The sequence below is a fragment of the Protopterus annectens genome, chromosome 2.part2 (assembly GCF_019279795.1).
Source record: "Protopterus annectens isolate FY-2018-M chromosome 2.part2, PAN1.0, whole genome shotgun sequence".
Lineage (NCBI taxonomy): Eukaryota > Metazoa > Chordata > Ceratodontiformes > Protopteridae > Protopterus > Protopterus annectens.
In genome coordinates, this window is record NC_056730.1 from 943,998,133 (window position 1) to 944,019,120 (window position 20,988).

The 20,988-nt window shown below is 38.5% G+C and overlaps 1 protein-coding gene across 4 annotated transcripts in view; it reads right to left on the reverse strand.

The window, feature by feature from the left end:
• The window catches only part of HAPLN1 (hyaluronan and proteoglycan link protein 1), a 661,153-nt gene that overhangs the window by 49,756 nt on the left and 590,409 nt on the right, over positions 1-20,988 (reverse strand). For all 4 annotated transcript variants that reach the window (XM_044064261.1, XM_044064264.1, XM_044064265.1 and 1 more), the window contains exon 4: positions 17,216-17,518. In XM_044064261.1, the coding sequence (XP_043920196.1) occupies positions 17,216-17,518 (303 nt within the window). The remainder of the gene's footprint in view (positions 1-17,215; positions 17,519-20,988) is intronic.

The following is a 20,988-nucleotide window of genomic DNA, read 5'->3' on the forward strand; positions in this document are numbered from 1 at the left end:
CTTATCTGTGACCTTGCATCCCTGGGTTCCATATTACCCTGTTGTCCTTTCTATCTGTGTATGCGTACATATATTTCTACATGTGTACTGATATGTATTTCGGTATCTGTGTATGCAAATGCGTACATGTGTGGTCGACTTGCGCCGATAGTGGCAGCATATGGCTCGCCGTGTGCTGTTGAACGGCGTCGCGTTGAGTTGTTGGCGTTCCATGCTCTGCTGACTATTGGGTGTGCAGTGTTTGGCGGTGCCTTTGTTGGAGTCACACATCGTCCGCTTTTACGGTACACATTACGGGCGGACATGTTTGTGTGGCGTCCATTTTACTGTGTGTGCAGGTCAGGAGGTGTCAGTCCATGGGGCCTACACTGTCAAAGTATGTGCTCCGCGTTCCCTCTTTGCCAGGGCGTAGGCATATTAGATGCGCCTCTGTCTACCTACTGGGGCTGGCTCAGTGTGTCCGTGGCGCCTTGCGCCCTGTGCCTGTGCTTGCCCTGGCAGTTGTGGCGGGCTTGGTGGCCCTCGGCATTATGTCCCTGCAGCAGCTGTTTCCGCAGAATCATATTGTGTAGCATACAACATACTATGAATATGTGGGCACTTGTGCCTGGAGAGTACTGCAAGGCTCCACGGATGTATCAAGCACGGAACCGTGATTTCAAGATCGAACACACGCTCTATGATTATTCTCGTTTGTGCGTGTGCCTCATTATGGCGTTCTTGCATGTGTGTGTGTGCATTTCTGATGGGTGTCATCAACCACGGCTCCAGTCGTAGCCAGCATCCCCACAAGGTGACCTTGTGTGATGTCCCCACTGGCGAATACCTGATACAGCTGTGAGGCATGCCAGATATGGGAGTCGTGGTAGCTTCCAGGGCTGCCAGCACACACATCCATGATAATGCCCTGCGCATTGCACTCGACCTGCCAATTGATGGAGGGTATCCCTTGCGCTTTATGTAGCGTCTACCCTGCTCCCCAGCTGGTGACATGATTTCTATGTCGGTATAGTCTATCGGACCCAGGACGTCCGGGTATTGTGCCACCGCGGTGGAAGCGGCGCATATTGCAAGCCAACTCCTCCTGAGATGTGGGGAACTTTATGTGCTCATGGGCATGTGGTAACATGGCATCCAGGAACTGGTGTAGTACCCTGGATGCTGATGCCTGTGAGATGCCCATTATGTCCCGGTGGGCCTTTGGAAGGTACCTGTAGCCAGTATTGGTAAGCTCACACGTACGTTTGTTTCCACTGGAATGGGCTCTTCTCTGTTTTGTCTTGTTCTCAGGCGGCGCCGGCACAGGTCCACTATTTGCTGTAGCGTGTCCCTGTCCACCCTGTAGCGCTCTACTATCTCCAGGTCTCGCAGCCCTGGTAGGTCACCCTTGGTCTGAACACTCTCCTTCTCCTGTGAGGCCTCACGGTGGTTGTCGGCACCACCCTCCGCAACTCCGTCTGTCTCTGCCACATACTTATTCATCACGGCCGCGGCGGCGCCCAGCATATACATATTAAAAGTTCCCGTCTGTTTACACCCTACGGTCGCGGCGTTTGGGAAATCGGCTGTGTGTTGTCGCATTCACATTTATTACTGTTGTGCTGTATACCGGTGATGTCATTGGGTGTGTCTGTCGCGGCCCTATCCATGGATTATTTCCGTGGTTTTACGCTTGCAGCTGCAGCGGTACTGCCTGTAGTGTAACATTACAGTTGCCTGCATTGCCTTAAGCCTGGCATCTTACATTACTGCATCCTGCGCACATGGCATATGTTGCATTTTATCTGCGGCCGCGGTTATGCTACATCTGTACTTGGCTGTGCTATTTCGGTTCTTTGCTCTTTGCATTTCTACTACATCCCTATTATCTTTGCTCTCATATGCCTCCCCTTTCCCGTTCTGCAGGAGTCTGCATGCAGACTTATCAGCTGCCGGCGTTTGCCCTTCCTGCATTGATTGGTGTTAATTGCTCGTTACGGATACATTTACACTGCTTCCGCATTTCCTCGTATTCTCAGCATTACCTTCCTATATCCCTGGTTGTTGCCGGTGAGGCCGTCACATGACTGGTTTTAGGGGCGTAGTAGATCCTCGTGCACATGCATTTGTATGGCGCATTCTGTACTGTCAGCGCATCTATTTCCTAACCGCCAGTCATGATGTTGTGATGTGCATTGTACAGCCCAGATTTGCTGTCCTCAATATCCTTCCTCCTACGGTGGCACACCCCTGTGTGGTTGGCGTGTATCTGGTGTAGGCCACTCCTCGGTGTAGTACCGCTACGCCGTTTGCTCCATCCTTACGCTGGCGCCGTTTTTGCGATTCACTATTATCTGCCTCATTTGCATGGAATTGACTACTAATACCTGGATTCTGGCGCGGACACCGCCCCCACTCCTTGACAACCATTGCGCTGGGGTTGCAGCTTTACATACATACTATGGTGTGTGGTGGCTGTGCAGCTGATTTGTGTTCTAATGCTCTTTTCGGACATTATCATATTATTTCATTGCTTTACAACTTCTGTGCACACATCCGGGGTCTGCTGTTCTTTCTACGTCACGTGCCATTTATGTCATTTTTACATTTTGTGCATATTTTCTTTGGACATTCTCGGTGCCTTTCCACATTGGCATATTGCACCTATATGATACCTGACTTTGACAGCCTTCCGTTACTCCTCCGGTATGTTTGGGTAAATGTAAACCGTTTTTGGTTTACATTTCCGTGCCTACCTTCGCCCTCGCCGCCGTGGATCGCTATTGCCCTCATTTGCATGGTGCAATACCGCACACAGTGTGTTTTGCATACCCTCGCCGGCGGAGGCGGTCGGCGCCGCCCGGTAGTGCACGTGGAATTCATTCATACCTGAATCGCTCAGCAGCCATATTTGGCGTTATAACGCCAACGCTATGCGGGCGCCTGGCGCAAGGTTCATGAATCCCGGGGTATATGTTTTTGAAACAGTTCTTATTAGGCTGGACCATACTCAACCAGCCTTTTCTTCATTTTGACCTCTGACTTTCACAGCTTTATCAGTTCATCTGAATTGCTATTTAAAGCTTCTTCCATTTTTCCAGCCTTTTGTTATTTTGAGTTGGTATACTCTTCAATGTTTAATTTATTTTAATTAGCTTTGAGCACATTTGATTTACTTTTGCATCTAAATTACTAGAAGCTATCTCTTGTGCCCAAGTTGCAGCTTGAACTACTTCTTGCTGAACAGCTGCAGGAATCTTCACAGTCAGTTAATTTTCTCTCTTAGTTTCTTCTTTGCTGGCATCCGGGTAGTGTACTTACTAGCCAGTAACTTTGTTTTACTAAAACAGGCAGAATTACTGGCCCTTATCTCTCAGTTTCTTTTTCTCACATTAGGAGATCTGAAGTTAAGCTGTTAATCAGTGTGCAGCCATCTTTGAAGTCCTATAAGCATTACATTTTAATTCAGTTTTCTCTATCTAGGTAAAACACTGCTAAGAAAAATACTGGTGTAAAGCATAAACATTGTGGCAACTTTCTTAAAGTTGGGCCAATTGTATAGAAACTTGACCAGGTTGCCCATTCTCCACATTTGTTGAAGTATGTTCAGTTCCATTGATCATTTGCATACATTAAAGCAATTAAAAATGTTCTGGTGTTAATTAATGGCTATGAAAGAGTAAGCCACTATTCCACATGAAACACTATTCATGTGTGTGGCATCCCCGAACAGTCTTTCTGTGCATCAGCAGTACATTAAATTTATAGGATGGATATCTCTAACACACAAAATATTTGATTAGTACATTTTCATAAAATTAGGAAACAAATGAGCCACTGACCTGAATGAGTACTATACTGAGTGTCACAAAAAAATAAAATCATTTTAAACATGTTACTAAAGCATTCACGACCACTCCTTTTTTTTCAAACAAAGATCATAACAATAATAACTTTACAAATTGCAGATTAGCAAGGTCAGGAAAAACAATATCAATGCCACACAAGCAAAATCATAAAGAAGTCAAACTGATAGCAATGTCATGCAGAGACATCCTGTCACTATTATTACTTCCAGAACTATAGTTTAACCTGACATACTGTGTCATTCTGTAGTGTAATGGAGGGTTATTTAAACTACCATGAATGTCCACCAATGGTATGCCACAAAATGCTGAGGCACATGTGCCATAAGGAAGCAGTATCCATCAACAATTTACATACACCTTTCTGGGTCACAAAATGACTGAGGATGAATCAGAAAACAATACATTTGCATACTTTAGCAGGAATGTTAACAACTTAGCTACTGAATGCTTGTGGGGGAATTTCAGCTCAAAAACAGCAGACAGCCTTGTTATTATAGCCACACTTAACAGCCATCACGTTGGTGTTCCAGATAAGGCATGAATCTGAAGGGTACCTGACAGAATCCAAGCATTCAGTTTAGTGAGCAGGGAAGTGCCTATAACTTAACTGGAAACCTGAGCAATCATTCACCAGACTGTGTTCACATAGGCATAAGTTACTGGTGCTTGATAAATAGTATTGAATTTGAATGTCTCCATATGTGATAGCAGACATTTCTCTGCAACATCCTTGCTGTTTAGTGTAAGTACAGTGTAGATATGAGTGACTTTAAGGGTCTCTAACATAAATGCAGTGCTACTGATTTCTTTAGTGTTGTGGTTGATGTCATGATGCCTGGAAATAAAAAGAAAAGGAAAAGTCTCATTGTTCAAGGTAATCCAAGGTTGTATTCCTGTAGGTATTTTGCAGGTGGATAGCTAACCAGAGCAGAGTGTTCTGCTTCTGACTGCTTCAAGTCCATAAATCCCAAATTCCAGTAGGACTCATGGGCCATGGCCAAAAAATGGAAGACCCTACCAACACCCATTTGCCTTCGACATAATCTTTACCACTTTAAAAATGCTCTTCATAACTACTTCCTCTCTAACAGGATATGTAACTGCATAATTTCCTCCTCTGCCATTACTTAATATGCCCAAATGAACCTGGTTAGTTCATCTCTTCTCACTGCTATTAATCTCTACTGTAGCTTATTCTCCTAAATAACTTACTACTACCTACAACCCCCACACCTCTTCCACCTTCACTTACATCCCCCTAGCTATGCATCTCCCTTTCCTATTCGTGTGCTAGTGCCTCTCTAACTATAACCTGACTTTGTCTCTCTCCTACTACTATCCCCATTGTTCCTTACCTCCATCCTATATTTCCTTCTAAAACTGCACCTTCATACCTGGATGATAATCTATTTCTATACCTATGTATACATGTACTGTCATTTGATAGATTTATGTATAAGCTGCATTGCCTTCTGACTTTGTTAAAAACTTTATTATGTAAAACCTGTTGTATTTGTGAACTGAATTTTATCAAAATCATCTATTGTATAAATCATCGTGAAGCTTTTCTCCCCAGGACTCCACTGAAACTGGGTACTTTTTAGCCCAGTGGACCTTCCCGGTAAATAAATGTAAATAAATAAATAATGTACAGATTCTCAGAAATCAAGTAATAAAAACAAAAGGCAATCCCACTTAGAGCTTTAAGTTGTCTAGTTTATTCAAAGAAATGAACACTTTTCTTTTATCAGACTTCATCAGATACATTGTTTCTTCCTGAACCTGAGTAAAATGTACATGTTCTGAAACTAAAGTAATAAAAACATGAAGCAATCCTTCTTTGAGCTTTAAGCTGTCTGGTTTATGCAAATTAATGAGTGCTTTTGTCTACCAGATTTCATCAGACACAATGTTCAGTCTACATGATACTGGGAAGGTGCATACAGCTGTAGCTGAAGGGGAACAAACTTTCCATCAAAATGGAAATTCATTAACTTCTGGTTCAGCTGATTGAATATCAGACTATCGAAATGTTACTGTCTTTGGTAGTACATGATTGCGGTACAGTGGGGCTCGGGGAATATGCCCTTTTCTCCACTATAGTGCGATCTCACAGTTATACTAATTAGCAGGGGGTGTAGGGGTGCAGAGGGGCTTGCCCCTGCAAAAAGTTTCTATTTTTTTTATCCTTTGTGAATTGATGCTTTGTTTTTCAAAAATTAGTTTTCAATCACTGCAGGATCAACTAATTGTCGTTTCAATGGAATGGTATGCTACTAGCTGAAGACATCTCCAAAAGCCCATATTGAAGTTTATGGAGACGGACAAATGTTAACATGACATTTATATTTTGGAATACTTGGGAGACATATTAGTTTCTTTTGCCCATCCAATCTGTCCAAAAAAATTCATTCTGAAGAAGGAAAATATTTTTTCACAGCCTACTGTTTAACTGAAGTACTTCTGAGGCAGACTGAGGTATTCCTGAACCACAACATGACATTACAGTCCTTGTTGAAAAACATTCTCTGCTACTACCTTGTAGTCTTCTGTAAAATGATAAGATGTGGTTCAAAACCAGAGCATAGTTATGGGTAGATGAGCCAGAATTATACACATGCCAATACATTTCTTCACAGAAGCCTCAATTGCCCTGGGACTAGTAGGTCTCCATAGGGCAGAAGATTCTGGCACATATAATGCATGAACTGGTATGATAACATAGAATCAGAAAGTAAGTGGTAAAACTGTTAGCCTGTCCTGAATGGGCTACACAATTGATGTGCTGTAGTGGCAAGTGTCTCAGAAAAATGCTAATAACATCCATCTCAAATAGATTTTTATATTGTGTTGGCAAACTATTTCAGGAGGGCTATTTAGCATTCATTTAAAGGCATAACAATTATTTATTCAAAGAAAAGATGAAGTGTATTATGTAGTGAGTAGCCAATGACCTTATTTCAATTAAAGTTTGTACCTTTGCTCTAATCTGGATGCACATCTCTAACCTTACTATGTAGCTAGTATGAATCTACCCCTCCAGCCATCAAAAACTACTTCTGGTTATGCATTCTCTCTTATTGACTAGTTAATGACCGGCCTGACGAGAACACTACTTTCAAAATTCCATAGCTCAGCAGTTATGACTCACCTCTGTATAAGGTGTGTAACAATTTACTTAGTATGTCTTTGAAATAGACAATTAAGGAATAACATTAAAAGGACAGAGTATTGTTTCATGTTAGCTTATATTAAGGTTTTACTTCACAGCCCACAATAAAGGGTGCACTATTTAAGCAAAATGTGGGCTTGGCACACACGAGGGAGCTGGAGAAGACCTGCAGTACAGATATCTGAGTCTTTCACTAAATGCAGACTTTGTATTTAAGTTCCACACTCAGAAGATTTATAGTAACCTCACTGTTTATCATCCACCACTGACATTACATTCAATATTTTATCACCACCTACAGAATCCTTCTTCTTCCTACAGAAACTGAAAGGGCTCACTTGGAAAAGATACTCCGTTGGCCAATCCAGCATATGCACTCTTGATTATCTTTATGAATTTTTTTCACAAATGCTGACCAAATACAGGCCTTTTCAAACAAAATCAGCAGATTTATTTTGCACTCTTCTAAAATGTCATCAAGGACACATTTCCATCAGATGTGGTTATCTTCTCATAAAAGCTCCTTTTATGCACACTTTACAAGCTACTGAATCTCCAGTACTACCCCATCCTTGTCAACAACCTTCTAGTCTAATTTTTGTCTAGGTCCCCTTCCTTCCCAGGGACATCAGAACTCTCAATGGATATTTTCACAATTCACTGTATGAAGTAATAAAGCCTTTTCTATTTGCATCCAGAGAGTCTGGATCAAAATCCCAAAAAGTAGTTGCTTTCTTTTCAAACTTCCAGCAAGTGTGGGTAACTCAGCATCTAATAAAAACATCCACATGCAAAGTTTATGAAGGCATCTGAAAGAATGTAACCCAGAAAATGACAGATCACTGAAATCCTGGTTTCTACTCAACTAGTGCTCTGGCCATTGTATGATGCAAAGCTAGTTCGTTGTACTAATTCTGATGATGTTCTTCATTATGTTCCTTAGTCTATTATAAGTGATTATGGTGTGCAACACCTTCTTAATCACATGAGTAACTACAATATTCAAATCCATATTATTTTTCTTGTTTCTGTTCCATGAAGTTATGACTGGAACAAGGTCCCATAGTATCTCTGTTGAATAAATAAAAGTGAAGTTCTATGATAAAGCTTGCACTTCTTTATATAAGTATCTGTTTATTTACTTAAGTTATTGATTATTGATTAATTGATTGAGGAATAGGGCACAGACATATTAGACCATTCAGGCAATATCATCTTGTCCACCTGTAGTTTTTGGAGTTCATTCATATTGCTTTCCTTTTTTAAAGGAAAGAACTCAGTGCATTCATTCCTATTATACAATGCCATCTCAGCAAACACGAGAAACGTGCATGCGGATTGGTCAATCCAACCAGAGTGTACATTGTAAATCCAAACTAACCAAAGTAAAAAGTGTGGCCTCTAACATATCATGCAGCCGCGACTACAGTCTGTACAATTCAAAAGCTAAAGTGTCCTCATAATAATTTCTTCATTAACAAAAGGACAAGTCCTCAAGTCACTGTAACTATTACATTTCAGACATTCACATAAGTCATGGTGAGTTGACAGCAACCGCGTACTTTGTCTCCTGCTCTGTTAACGTAATCAGTGGAATGTAGTGCCCCTGTTCTTTTTATGTTAATGCATGTATGTATAGACATTCTTGTAGCTCTCAGCTGGTGTTCGAATACTTTTCTTGCTGCACTCTTTTTTCTACGTGTTTTAATAACATTTTATTTGTCATTGAATCTGTATTTTGTGCGCAGTCAGAAATGCGCATATTTGCAGGGGGGGTATTGCTTGTTTATGTATTACTGTGTGCAAGCATGGACTCTCTGTGTAACCTCTGTACTCAAAAAAAAGGTATGAGAAGTAATAATTTGACAATGCCTATGAAAATCACTTTATCAATATTATAAAGTGTGGGCATTAAACAAGTCATAATGTGCAGCTTTTAATTGTTTTTCAGTCTAAACTGTAGGACTTCTCTTTTCATTTAAGCCACAGTTGAATGATGACACCATTTTTTGCCATTCATGCTTCTACTGGGTTATTTAATCGGCTTTAAAATCTAGTTGATACTTCTCTATAGGCATGGTGACACTGAATTTGTGGTTATATTTTGAACGTGAGCTTTAGCACTGTGTGTGTGTGTGTGTGTGTGTGTGTGTGTGTGTGTGTGTGTGTATGTATGTGTGTGTGTGATGTGAGGTGGGGGGGTCTGTGTATGGCCACATCTTGTTTTTTTACTTTGCCTTAAAACTTTTTTTAATAACTACGCATAATGTCTTGTTATATAACACTATTTTACATCTAGCTGTGGACTATTTATCTCCCAAAAAGTGGAAGAATACAAAGTAAAGCAAACAAAAACCTAAACAACAACAACACAAAGATAACACAACACAAAACTAACACCATTGTGTAATAGCAATAACCCATGGCTGGGTGTGGGTAATGCTGGATTTACCCACGGTTGGCTTTGTTTGGTCACTCGGGCTTCACCCTCATAACCAAACCACTCCAAGCATGGGTAAATCCAGCATTACCCACACCCAGCCATGGGTTATTGCTATATTATACAATTACTCCCTATTAATATTTGAAAACGTGCACTCTGATTGGCCCAGCCTAACCAGCGTGCCAGTTGTAAATCCCACTATACCAATGGAAAAAGGTCCGGTCGCCCAGACTTTTTTCTGTTGATATAAAGTGTCCCAAAACCTTTAAAGAGAAAACGGAGCAACGGAGACTTTCTTTTCTCCGTTGCTTCCGTTTCAAAGCATTGATGTACTGGGTATGCATGGGAACGCATGTCCCATATGCATGCGTAGTACATCAAAACAAAGAAGCAGTATACCACAACCGGTGGAAGAACAGTAATCTGCCGTTATACAAAGACATAATTTAAGAAAAGCAAGTATTTTTTTCTTAAATAATGTCATTGTATAATAGCAATAACTGACTCCATGGTTGTGGTATTTTGAAGATTTACCCACGCTTCGCCCTTGTGATTAAACCACACCAACTGTGGGGTCGTCGGTTATTGTTTAAATATTTTACTGCCTGCTGAATCCTCCTACCACCACAAAAAGATAATAACTTCCAGATGATAGTGGAATAAACTTGTAACTGACAGTTGTGTTATTTAAGGTTCTGTGTGACAATAATGATAGCACAACAAAGTCTGTGAGCTGTTACTGAGTCACTATTTATACTTACATACTGCTAATTATGTACACCACACTAGAATAAACATACACTGTTTCTGATGAGTGGGTTAGCTGCGACATGGTATATTTTTTGCTCCAGCCAACTTGTAGTAAGCCTGTAATATCATGATTAACTGCTATGGAAATCTGAAGAATGTGACAAGTGATGACAACAAGTGTATAAAGTAAAGTCAGCAATGTTGTTGTGAACAAAGCATTGTAGTTCAGAATGTGCCAGAATCTTGGAATCATGGGCTTGGGTTAGAATGGAGACTGAACTGTACAGTAAGGATGATTAGCATATGTAAGGGAAAGACTGTGTCAACCTTTATAATTCATAAGCCAAAATAACATGAACAGAATATTCATACAGTTGTCATACTGGCAGGTACTGCAATGCTGTACCAACACTACATTTTGGGATTTGTTAAATGCAATAGCAAGATTGAGACCTTGGTACTGGGAGCTGTGTTAACATAGTTCTGGTCAAGTCTGTCTTTTTTTATTATTTCTGACCTTGAAATGATGGCTATGTATGAGAGTGTGAGGTCAAATTATGTAAAATTAGGACTCTTCAGTACCACTCATTAAACAGGAGTGATCAAAAGCAGATCCTTTTTTTGGAGGGATGTGGAAAACAACCTCCCACATTTAAATATCCTAGACATAAATAATAACTCTATGGTTGTACAACACTAAGGAAAGGATAAACCCCCACAAAGAGTACACAGTAGTCTCCAGAAATAACAGTTACATGTAAATGAATTACTTCTCTGGCATACTTTCAAAGAGACGTACACAAGGTACAGTAAAATGGAGATATAATGATTAAATGAAAATGCATGAACTTACTGCAAAATTTTCAGTGTAGCAAATTTACAAATAGCAACTGTGATCAGTGTCTATAGTGCTTCAGGTAGCACACTCCTATTTGGTGCAGAATGCTGCTGGTTCTATTCCCTTGACAGGCAGTTGGATTGTTGACACTGCAGTGCAGCATAACAGCTATCCTATAGCACCTATTAACAAGAGTAGGGAAAGATCACTGGTGTCCTGGCCAAATTTCCCCTAGTAGTATAAATATCACCTCAGGCCTCTCCTGAAAAGAGGCCACTAGCCTAGTAGGACTACCTGGTCAGCAAAGGATAAATAAATGTACTAGAACCCCAGGACCCTCAGTACATAAAGAGGCAGTGACCCAAAATAAAATGCTGAGAGTTGGCTTCCTAATTTTAGATTGAGGCATATTATTTTGATCTGAAATTGATTGTACCAAGAGAGTCAAATGTCTGTATCAGTGACTCTCCAAAATATTGGCAACCTGAAAATCTAGTACATAAAAGAGCACAGAGCAATGAAGGCAGTATCAAAGATGAAGATGATGTAAACAATTGCAGCAGCAATTTGGCTGCTGTAGTACACAGTGGTACTTAGTGCATATGAAAGCCAGTTTCAGTGGTTTGAGTCTGGCTAAAGGAGTGCTTTCATTCTAAAGTACGTTTGTTGGTACCATTATTTCCATTATGATGACCACAATGTATGTATTAATGTTATTATGCATTTATCTATATATGTGACCATATTAATAATTTATTAATATACTGTCAGTGACTTTGGATAGTGTAAGTATAAGTCAAAGGGCTTTATGCATGACTTTCCTCCTGCAAATCCTCACACTGCTGCCTTACCACATTTATTTATTATACCTTTTATTTAGAATTTCAGCTTTCCGATATTTTAGAGTCACCAGTATTAATGTTTGGTTCTCTCTCTGTATGATCAACATCAGATTGAAGTAATATGCTTATTTCTAAAGTTAGAAAGATGCTTGATTTCCTGAGCATAAACCAATCAAAATTACTTTTACCTACTCTGGTAAATACTATACCATCAATTCCTTCTACAGTGTTCACACACAATTGTAGTGAATCCTGTATGAATCTGGAAATAAACTTCCCAAATGGCTGTGTCTTATACTGCTTGGGTATCTTAATAACAGAACTTGAATATTACATTTACTTTGCATTTGTTAAACATATAGTGACAGTGAAAAAGATGACACATGGATATTTACATGCCCCAATTTATATATTTATGTATTCATATATTATTTTCCCTTTGTATACTCATCCTCAGACTCACCAGCTAAGATGGCTAGATTTCACATTAACAAAACAAAAACTGAGACTTTATTTTCTTTACGGAAGGAGTAAAGATACACAAATTGATAAACTGTTTGCAGATTCTAAAAATTATTCTCGGACACAACATATTATAGATATATTTACAAAATCATATGCAAAACAGTCTCGCTCGACAAAAGGGGTGGTAAGTTGTCCTAGTGGCATCCAGGTAACCCCAGATACTGGAATCAAATTAAATTATATTGAAAAAGAACTGGGCAAACTGGATCCAAACAAAGCACAGTGAGGAGACAGAATAAGTAACAATGAATTGAGAACACTTAAGCAAGAACTTACACTGCCATGACATCTATTATTCACTAGGTCATATAAATATGGGGAGATTCCTCAAGATTGGAGGCATGCACTTATTAAACCTGTCTTTAAGGGAAAGGGGAGTAGGACAAACCCAGAATCATATAGACCCTTACGTCTACTTTCATGCTGTGGAAAAATAATGGAGAAGGTAATACTGGATAATTTATTGTCAGAACTGAATAGGCTGGGACTTGAAACCATATATCAGCATGCATATGTTGAAAATAGATCTATTACCACCTGTAACATGATGTTCTATAACAATATAATAACAGCTATGAATGAAAAATTGTGCTGTGATGTGATTTATATAGATTTAACTTCAGCATTTGACAGGGTCATGCACAAAACACTGATCAATAAATGAGTACAACTAGGTATTGATGTACTGTTGATAAGATGGATAGCTGCATGGCTTACAAATAGGACATGGCAACTATCACAAACCAACTGGACAGGCGAAATCCTTGGTTACAGTCAACGTGTCCCACAGGGCTCTGTCCTAGGCCCTTACTTGTTTAGATTATATCTTTCAGACCTAACTTTTTCATCTGAGGTGTTCTACAGTCTATATGCTGACAACCTGAAATTGGGGAAACTGATTGCAAGTGTTACAGATATGGCATGTCTGCAAAATAATTTGACTAAATTGACCATTTGGGCACAGGAGAATAATATAGTGATAAATACGTCAAAAACTAAGCATATGGGATTTGGGAGACATAAACTGAAAGGTGAATTTTTAATACAGCACACAGTGATTGAAACTGTAGACTCATTTAAGGACCTGGGCATATGGATAGATTCAGCTATGAGTTTTTCTAATCATATCAACCAATTGGCTAATGATAGTTATAGAACTATAGGTTGTATAAAAAGATTTATAAAGTCTAGGAAATCAAACATAATGAAGTCATTGTTTGTTAGTTACATTAGACCCAAACTTGAGTATGGAATAACAATATGGAAACCCTATAGGAAAACAAGCATGAATAAACTGGAAAGAGTACAGTGGAAATACACTAAGGGCATCCATGGATGTGAAAATCTAAGTTATTATGAAAGACTAAAATACCTGAACTTTTACAGTGTCTCTTACAGATATCTAAGAGGAGATCGTATTCAGATATATAGGGCATTTAGTGACAACTACCTCTGGGAATGTTTGGGGTTATCAAAAAGTACTAGAGAATCATCAGACAACCTGTGTAGGATATTCTGTAGGAATGAGAAGTGTACTAATTGGTTCTCTGACAGAGTAGCTGATGCTTGGAACAAACTACCAAATTACATTAAAGCAAGTACTAGTTTAGATATTTTTTAAGAACAGTCTGGACATTTATTATGGGAACAAGTGTTTTGGCATATTGGCAAGCTAGAAGGGCTTTAATGCCCGTGCTTGAAACATTTGTATGTATGTATGTATTTGCTTTCCTTTATATATACTCCTCTACCTAACACTGAAGTCCTCCTGTACTGTAGGGGAGTGCATTACACATACTTCCTACATTGGGAGGGTGGCTTAATGGCTAAGGTGTTTGCCTTGCAAACACAAGGTGCAGGGTTTGAGTCTCATAAGGGATAATTAGCTAAGCTTAAAATGGCTCGCAAGGGCAATTAGCTTAGTAATGAACTATGAACTTCCTGCCTCCATTGGCTAAGAAACCTCAAATATGGAGCCATGATCAGAACTATGGATTTTGTACCTGACAATATAATTCCTGCATAAAAGGGCCATCTAGCATTAGACATTATAAAATGTGCAACATTTATGGTTCAGTTAGTGAATCTAAACTTTGCATAAATATGGAATAAGTTAAAATTTCTCAGCACACTCTTCATGAGTGAATGAATTTGCTTTAATACCTTTTATATGAAACTACAGTATTTGCCATAGAGATGGTCTCTGATGTTGACTGTAACTGGTGAAATGAGATCTTGAAATGAAAATGCAGAGAATACAGAAATGTAACTGCTAAAATTTTAAGACGCGAGACTATCATTCTTTGCATATAAACTACTAAAACCAATAAGCCAGATTAATAAAAGTGCTCTGCAGCCATACAGGGCTTTGTTCACTATGGAATGGCATAGAAAGCCTTTTTCACATTCATAAGCCAATGAGTGCAGTGGAGCAGGATCATGCAAAACTCGCACTTGCATGACATTTCTCCATTAGGTACAAGCACCTACCCCTTATTATAAACCATTTAACCATGAATCATGCACCATTCACCACTGGAGCAGCAGTGCAATCCCTGCTGTTCCTAGTGGCATAACCCATGGGACAGCATTGGCTGACTGGGAAACAATGCAGTACTGACAAACACAGTGATTCCCATTCCCCTGTCAGTATCCTGCTCTGCATACAGTGATGTGCAAAATACCACAACTAGGGAAAAAAGCACCACCACTTCATGGAGCAAAATTCCTTGTCAGCAACAGAGTCCCCTATGATGCAGGTGAACTCGCTACCCTGTCTTACCCCCACACACACACACACACTATTATGCAGGCAGATTATTACCAATGGCAGCTCACAGATTGCTGATCCATTCATTCTAACAAAATGGCAATGACCTTATTGCTGATCACAAGCCTATTTATTCATGCCAAGGGTAAACAGCACTACTGAGTATGTCAGATAACTACTCTACAGCACGCCTTACCACATAGCTAGTGATGCTCCTTCATAAGGCATGCTGTACAGTGTCAGCCACCTTACTCAATAGCATTTTACCACTGTCAGGCTGCACAGCACCACCTGTCATGCCTGAGCACAGGACTACCTGTGACACCATCTGGAGTTCCAGATGCTGGAATAAGACTGTGTGCCATAACAGACACCATGAGTTGTGGCACTAACCAGAATTGTAATGTCAGTACGGCGTAATATGCATTTACACAAAAGGACCCTGTCTACATGAATACCAGGCACATGTCACTTCTACAAAAATAACTTTGAGTGCAACCATTTCCTACAAAACAATTAATACAATGATCAACCCCCAATCCATTGAAAGCTGAAAGAAAACACAAAAACACTGTTTCTGTACGGGGCAAGTTCTCTTGCACCATCCATACTGTGGCATTTCTAACCAGAAGTGCAACTGGGGTGGTGAAGGGGCAGCCACCCTAGGTGGAAGTTATTAGGGTGAGTGATCAGCAGATGCCAAATGGGTGATAGTGTAGGTCAGAACTGAAGCACCTCATGCTCTGTGTTCGGTACTGTATAGTACCAGCATCTGTTTCTATGCAATCATGGTCAGGACTGAAGTGCTTCATGCTCTGTGTTCAGTACTGTACAGTACCATCATTAATTTCTGTGCATTCGTGGTCAGGACTGAACTGCTTCATGCTCTGTGTTCGGTACTGCAGAGTACCAGCATTCATTTCTGTGCATACGTGGTCAGGACTGAAGTGCTTCAGCACTTTGTGTGTGGTCTTTAGACTGTAACAAGCTTCTTGTTTCAATTGTAGCAAGCAGTTTGTTACATCATTTACAAAAAATAACCTTTCTTTTACTACTCACCTGCAAGGAGAAGGCTGTTTAGCTCATCATCCCAGATATTTGATGCAGGTACTAGATGGAGGAGCTGCACAGGATGCCATGAAGCTTAGCGACACCTTTGACTCTAATTAAATTAACTCAGTGATTGCACAACAGTGGTCATTAGAATTCTCTTTTCCTACTTAGTCTAATGACCCAGCTTTACTGGAACATAACCTTCAACAAAACCAGTAATTGGTGGAATGGTTCCTGTGGTTTCTGAACGAAAAGTATAATGAACTGCATGGACTCCTTCATGAATTATATTCAGTAGATAAAAGAATCCACGAGGATTAAGTGAGTAGGAAATACAAAAAAAAGAGTGCATGTCAGTTCTACATAAACTTTAGTCTTTGGTCAAAATGATAATGGGTTCAGAATCTGCATTCAAGCACCCCTCTCGTTTTACTACCAGACACTCAGAGCAGAAGCACTGCGTTAAGACTGCTGCCTTCTCAGGCTGTTGGTTCTCTGATAAACTAGAATCTTCACTGTGCCTAAGTTAAACATATTTTATGTTAGTAGGACTACAACAGTTGCATACACACACACACACACACACACACACACATATATATACATATATATCTATATATATATATATATATATATATATATATATATATATATATATATACATTATTTAATGAAGAATAATTTCATACTGATAATGTAAGTTGCTAATTATGACAAAGTAAATACATTGTTAGTGTAACATGTCTGAGAACACAGTCCAGTTCCTTGTCCAGCTCTACATTTTGAAACTAATACCATATATGAAGTTCTTAAATGCACAGTCTGTCAAACACTAGTCTGTCAAACACTTTAGACTACTACCAAATTACATACTCCGATTTTTACTAGACAACCAGTTTTATTACGTTTGTGGTATTCATTTTGTGTTCTTGTAAGGCAGGTGCATCTCAGAATTAATTAAAAAATCCTCTTACCTTTAAAGTTAGATGTAAAACAGAAAACGTCATATCTGCTTTTATCTTTGTCACGATATCCATAATTTCTGACACCAGCAACAGTATTTTTTCCTCCACAAGGTTCCCTGGGAGCAGTTATGGGATACTGTACTGAGCCATCACTGAGCCAGCCTGCATTACACCAGTCCAGACCTGCTCTCCAAGCATCATAGAGCTGATCAAAGGAAGCAATCTGGGCATCTTGGTCCTGGCAGGACATCTGGGCTTCATTGAAGTTCATATTGTAGCGACCCATTCGAGGAAAATATGGAAATACAACACCTGCAAGAGATAAGAGATTTATAGGTGTAATTCAAGAAAAAGTAGTCTTAAGTCTGATCATACATTGCATTGTACATGTCAATGTTATATCTAGATAGAAGGGTATAATTAATTCATGTATCTCATTTCAAGATGTACACATTTTTGTCATCCCGATTATTAATAACAAATTTATATAAAAGTTATGAACACTGAATACTCCAAAGCAATCAGAAATTTTACGCCAAAATCCATTGCCAGACAAAGTTCTATCTGTACTCATGTGTGTGCATTTTATATGTGTGCGCATGTGTGTGTGTGTGTATATATATATATATAAATATATATATATATATATATATATATATATATATATATATATATATGTATATTATATATATATATATATATATATATATATATATATGTATATATATATATATATATATATATATATATATATATATATATATATACAGAGAGAGAGAGAGGGAGACATATATGAAAAATAAACAGTAACACTGTAATTACCCCTACTTAAACAAGACCCCTGGAATATAAACCTAACAGTTTAATAACACACACACACACACACACACACACACACACACACACACACACACACACACACACACACACACACACACACACACACACACACACACACACACACACACACACACACACACACACACACACACACACACACACACACACACACACACACACATCCCATAGCTGCCTATTTACAAAATGGCATTACTGGCAAATTGAACCAAAATCTAATAATCAATGTAAGATGAAACTTAGAAAATAAGTAATCTATAAAACTAGTATACTGGCAGATAACATGCTGGAGAGATAGGTATGTATCCCAGTGATTGACCCTTCTTTGGAATAGGCTTCCTGCTCACATTAAGCAGAGCCCTTACCTGGCCCTCTTCAAGTGCAATCTGGATCAGTGGATTAGACATCGTAAATTTACACCTGGGGTAGTGCCTATATCCCATGCGGACAGGGACAATATGTAACATAGTCAAGACACAGGCACAGACCCATGTCATCTTCTTGCCAGTAGGGGCCATACATTGGGTTATATTGACTAGGCTTGTAAGGGCTTGTAAATCATTAGCATAATAATCTCTTATGAATTTATAACTATTGGCAGTCTAAAATACTAATAAAATCTTCTGTAAGATTATAAAAATGTTACAATCACCTCAGCATTACAGAATGAAAGCAGTCAGATAACTCATTCATAAAAGACTACAGAAATTACAGAAATTGCATCAAGCCCTATTAAAAACATAAATAGCAAAAACACATCCCATTGAAATAAATGGTAAATGGGAATTCTTACTAAATCATTAAAAACATGTATGGTAAAATGAACATGTGATGGTATAAATATGTGATACATGAAATATTTTATGCTGTAATATTAGTTGTTATTCCTGGCTTTGCCATTCTTGATTTGTCATAGATAAAAGTAGCTGATTCAATATGGTGTACTGTTTACAATATGTCTGATTCTATAGTATAGCAATCAAATTTTAAATGTAGTACACATCTGGTATAAAGTGGTAGCAACCTTATGTATTTTTATTTATTCACTTCCCTCTCTTCCTCAGACTTGATTTGTCAATTGGTTTACTTTAGCCTACATACATCGGTGATCCAACAATGTCATTTTGTGCAATTTTCTGCGTCAGTAATTCTTTTTGTCTCTCATTTAAGCTAACCTTCGAGAAAGAAAGGCAATGTTTGGGCAAAGAAAATATAAACAAGCTAGTAAAACTATAAAGGAAAATAGTATTTACTGAATAGGAAGACACATAAACACATTAAATAGGCAAAATAATACATACGTTTATAATTAAAGAAGAGGCTTGTAAATCAACGTCAGACATTAGCACTGGTGATTAATATATCAGACCATGGTATTTTCAGAATATAATTCAGTCAAGGAAAAATACGCAAAGCAAATCATGTGCAAGTTGGAATATTTTAAACAAACCAAAAGCAAAAATTGAAGCAATTAAATAATAATGTGATTGATAGAAATCAGTTACAGCTTCAATGGTTGGAAGGAATTGTAGTAGCATTCGGAGCAGGAATTATGGCAGAAGATAAGTTACGAGAAAAACAAAGGAGAATACTATTACAAATCTGGAGGAAGACGTGGCCACAACTGTATAAAGGATAGGACAAACAGAAATAAAACAGGGATGATATAATAAAAATTAACTTAACTGAAGAGGAAGCAGTAGGCATTTGCTGGTTACAGGGGAAAAAAGATAAATATCTCACAGAAATTTAAAGAACAGAAAAGATGCATATATTTGAAAAAATGCATTGAAACGGAGCATGAATTGTATAAGAAAACTATTAAGGGTATATCTGAAAGACCTTCAGTCAGATTGTGACTAAAGAGAATGCAATATGGCAATGTATTACTGATATCAAATGAATTATTTTACAAAAAGACATTAATAAATTAGATACACTTACAAAATAAGAAAAATGTTCAGATTGCAAGAATTAGATTAAAGTTAGTAGAAAATGGACATACCAGTGTTCTAACAGAAATTTATACACAAGATGGAAATATTCTCAAAGGGGAGGTTAATATTTTAAATGCAATCAGGGAAAATCAGATAACAGTTTCATTACAATATCAGCTACAACAAATTTTAGCTAAAGGGAAGGGAATGAAAATCGAACCAGTAAGTGGAAACTCACAAATAGTGAATGCTCCATATACCCCACACAGTCCAAACAGTAAGATGTAATATAAAATATGGGTATCGGGGTGAAGCACAGCTGGTGTAGTTCAAACACATCCAAGGACAACAGTTTGATCCGATACAAGTCTTTTATTAAAACAATCAGACCTTGTCCTTGGATGTGTTTGAATTACACCAGCTGTGTGCCTCTAAGGGAATGAAAATGCTCTAGGAAATTATAAATCCATATGATTGTTAAATTTGGGAGTACTCTAGGTAACTGTGTAGTGTTTTCCTAAATCTCAGAATGTTGCAGAAGAAAGAGTGTGGGATCTTGTAGTTAATGCCACATACACTGTTTTAGTTTTCTCTTTCTAGGACTTGGAGAAGAGGAAAAAGAAGAGTTTTATTTTTGTTTTCTACTATATATATATATATATATATATATATATATATATATATATATATATATATATATAAGGGCTTGGTTCCAATAGCTGCTTGGTCCACAATACACAGAAAATGAGCTAGAGTGTCAGGGTCCTAGAGAATATGTTAATGTATGCATTGACAATGGTTATGGCACCAAAAACTGCCTAGTCCCATATCATGCCATGGGCAAAAAACTGTGTATTTTCCAATAGCTACCAAGTCCGAGTAGCCATACTTTCCAATACCTGCTAAGAGAAACAAATAATCCAAGCAAGCCAGTAAAATCACGTGATGTTGTGGATACAGTAATGGCAGATGGAAACTTAATTGATT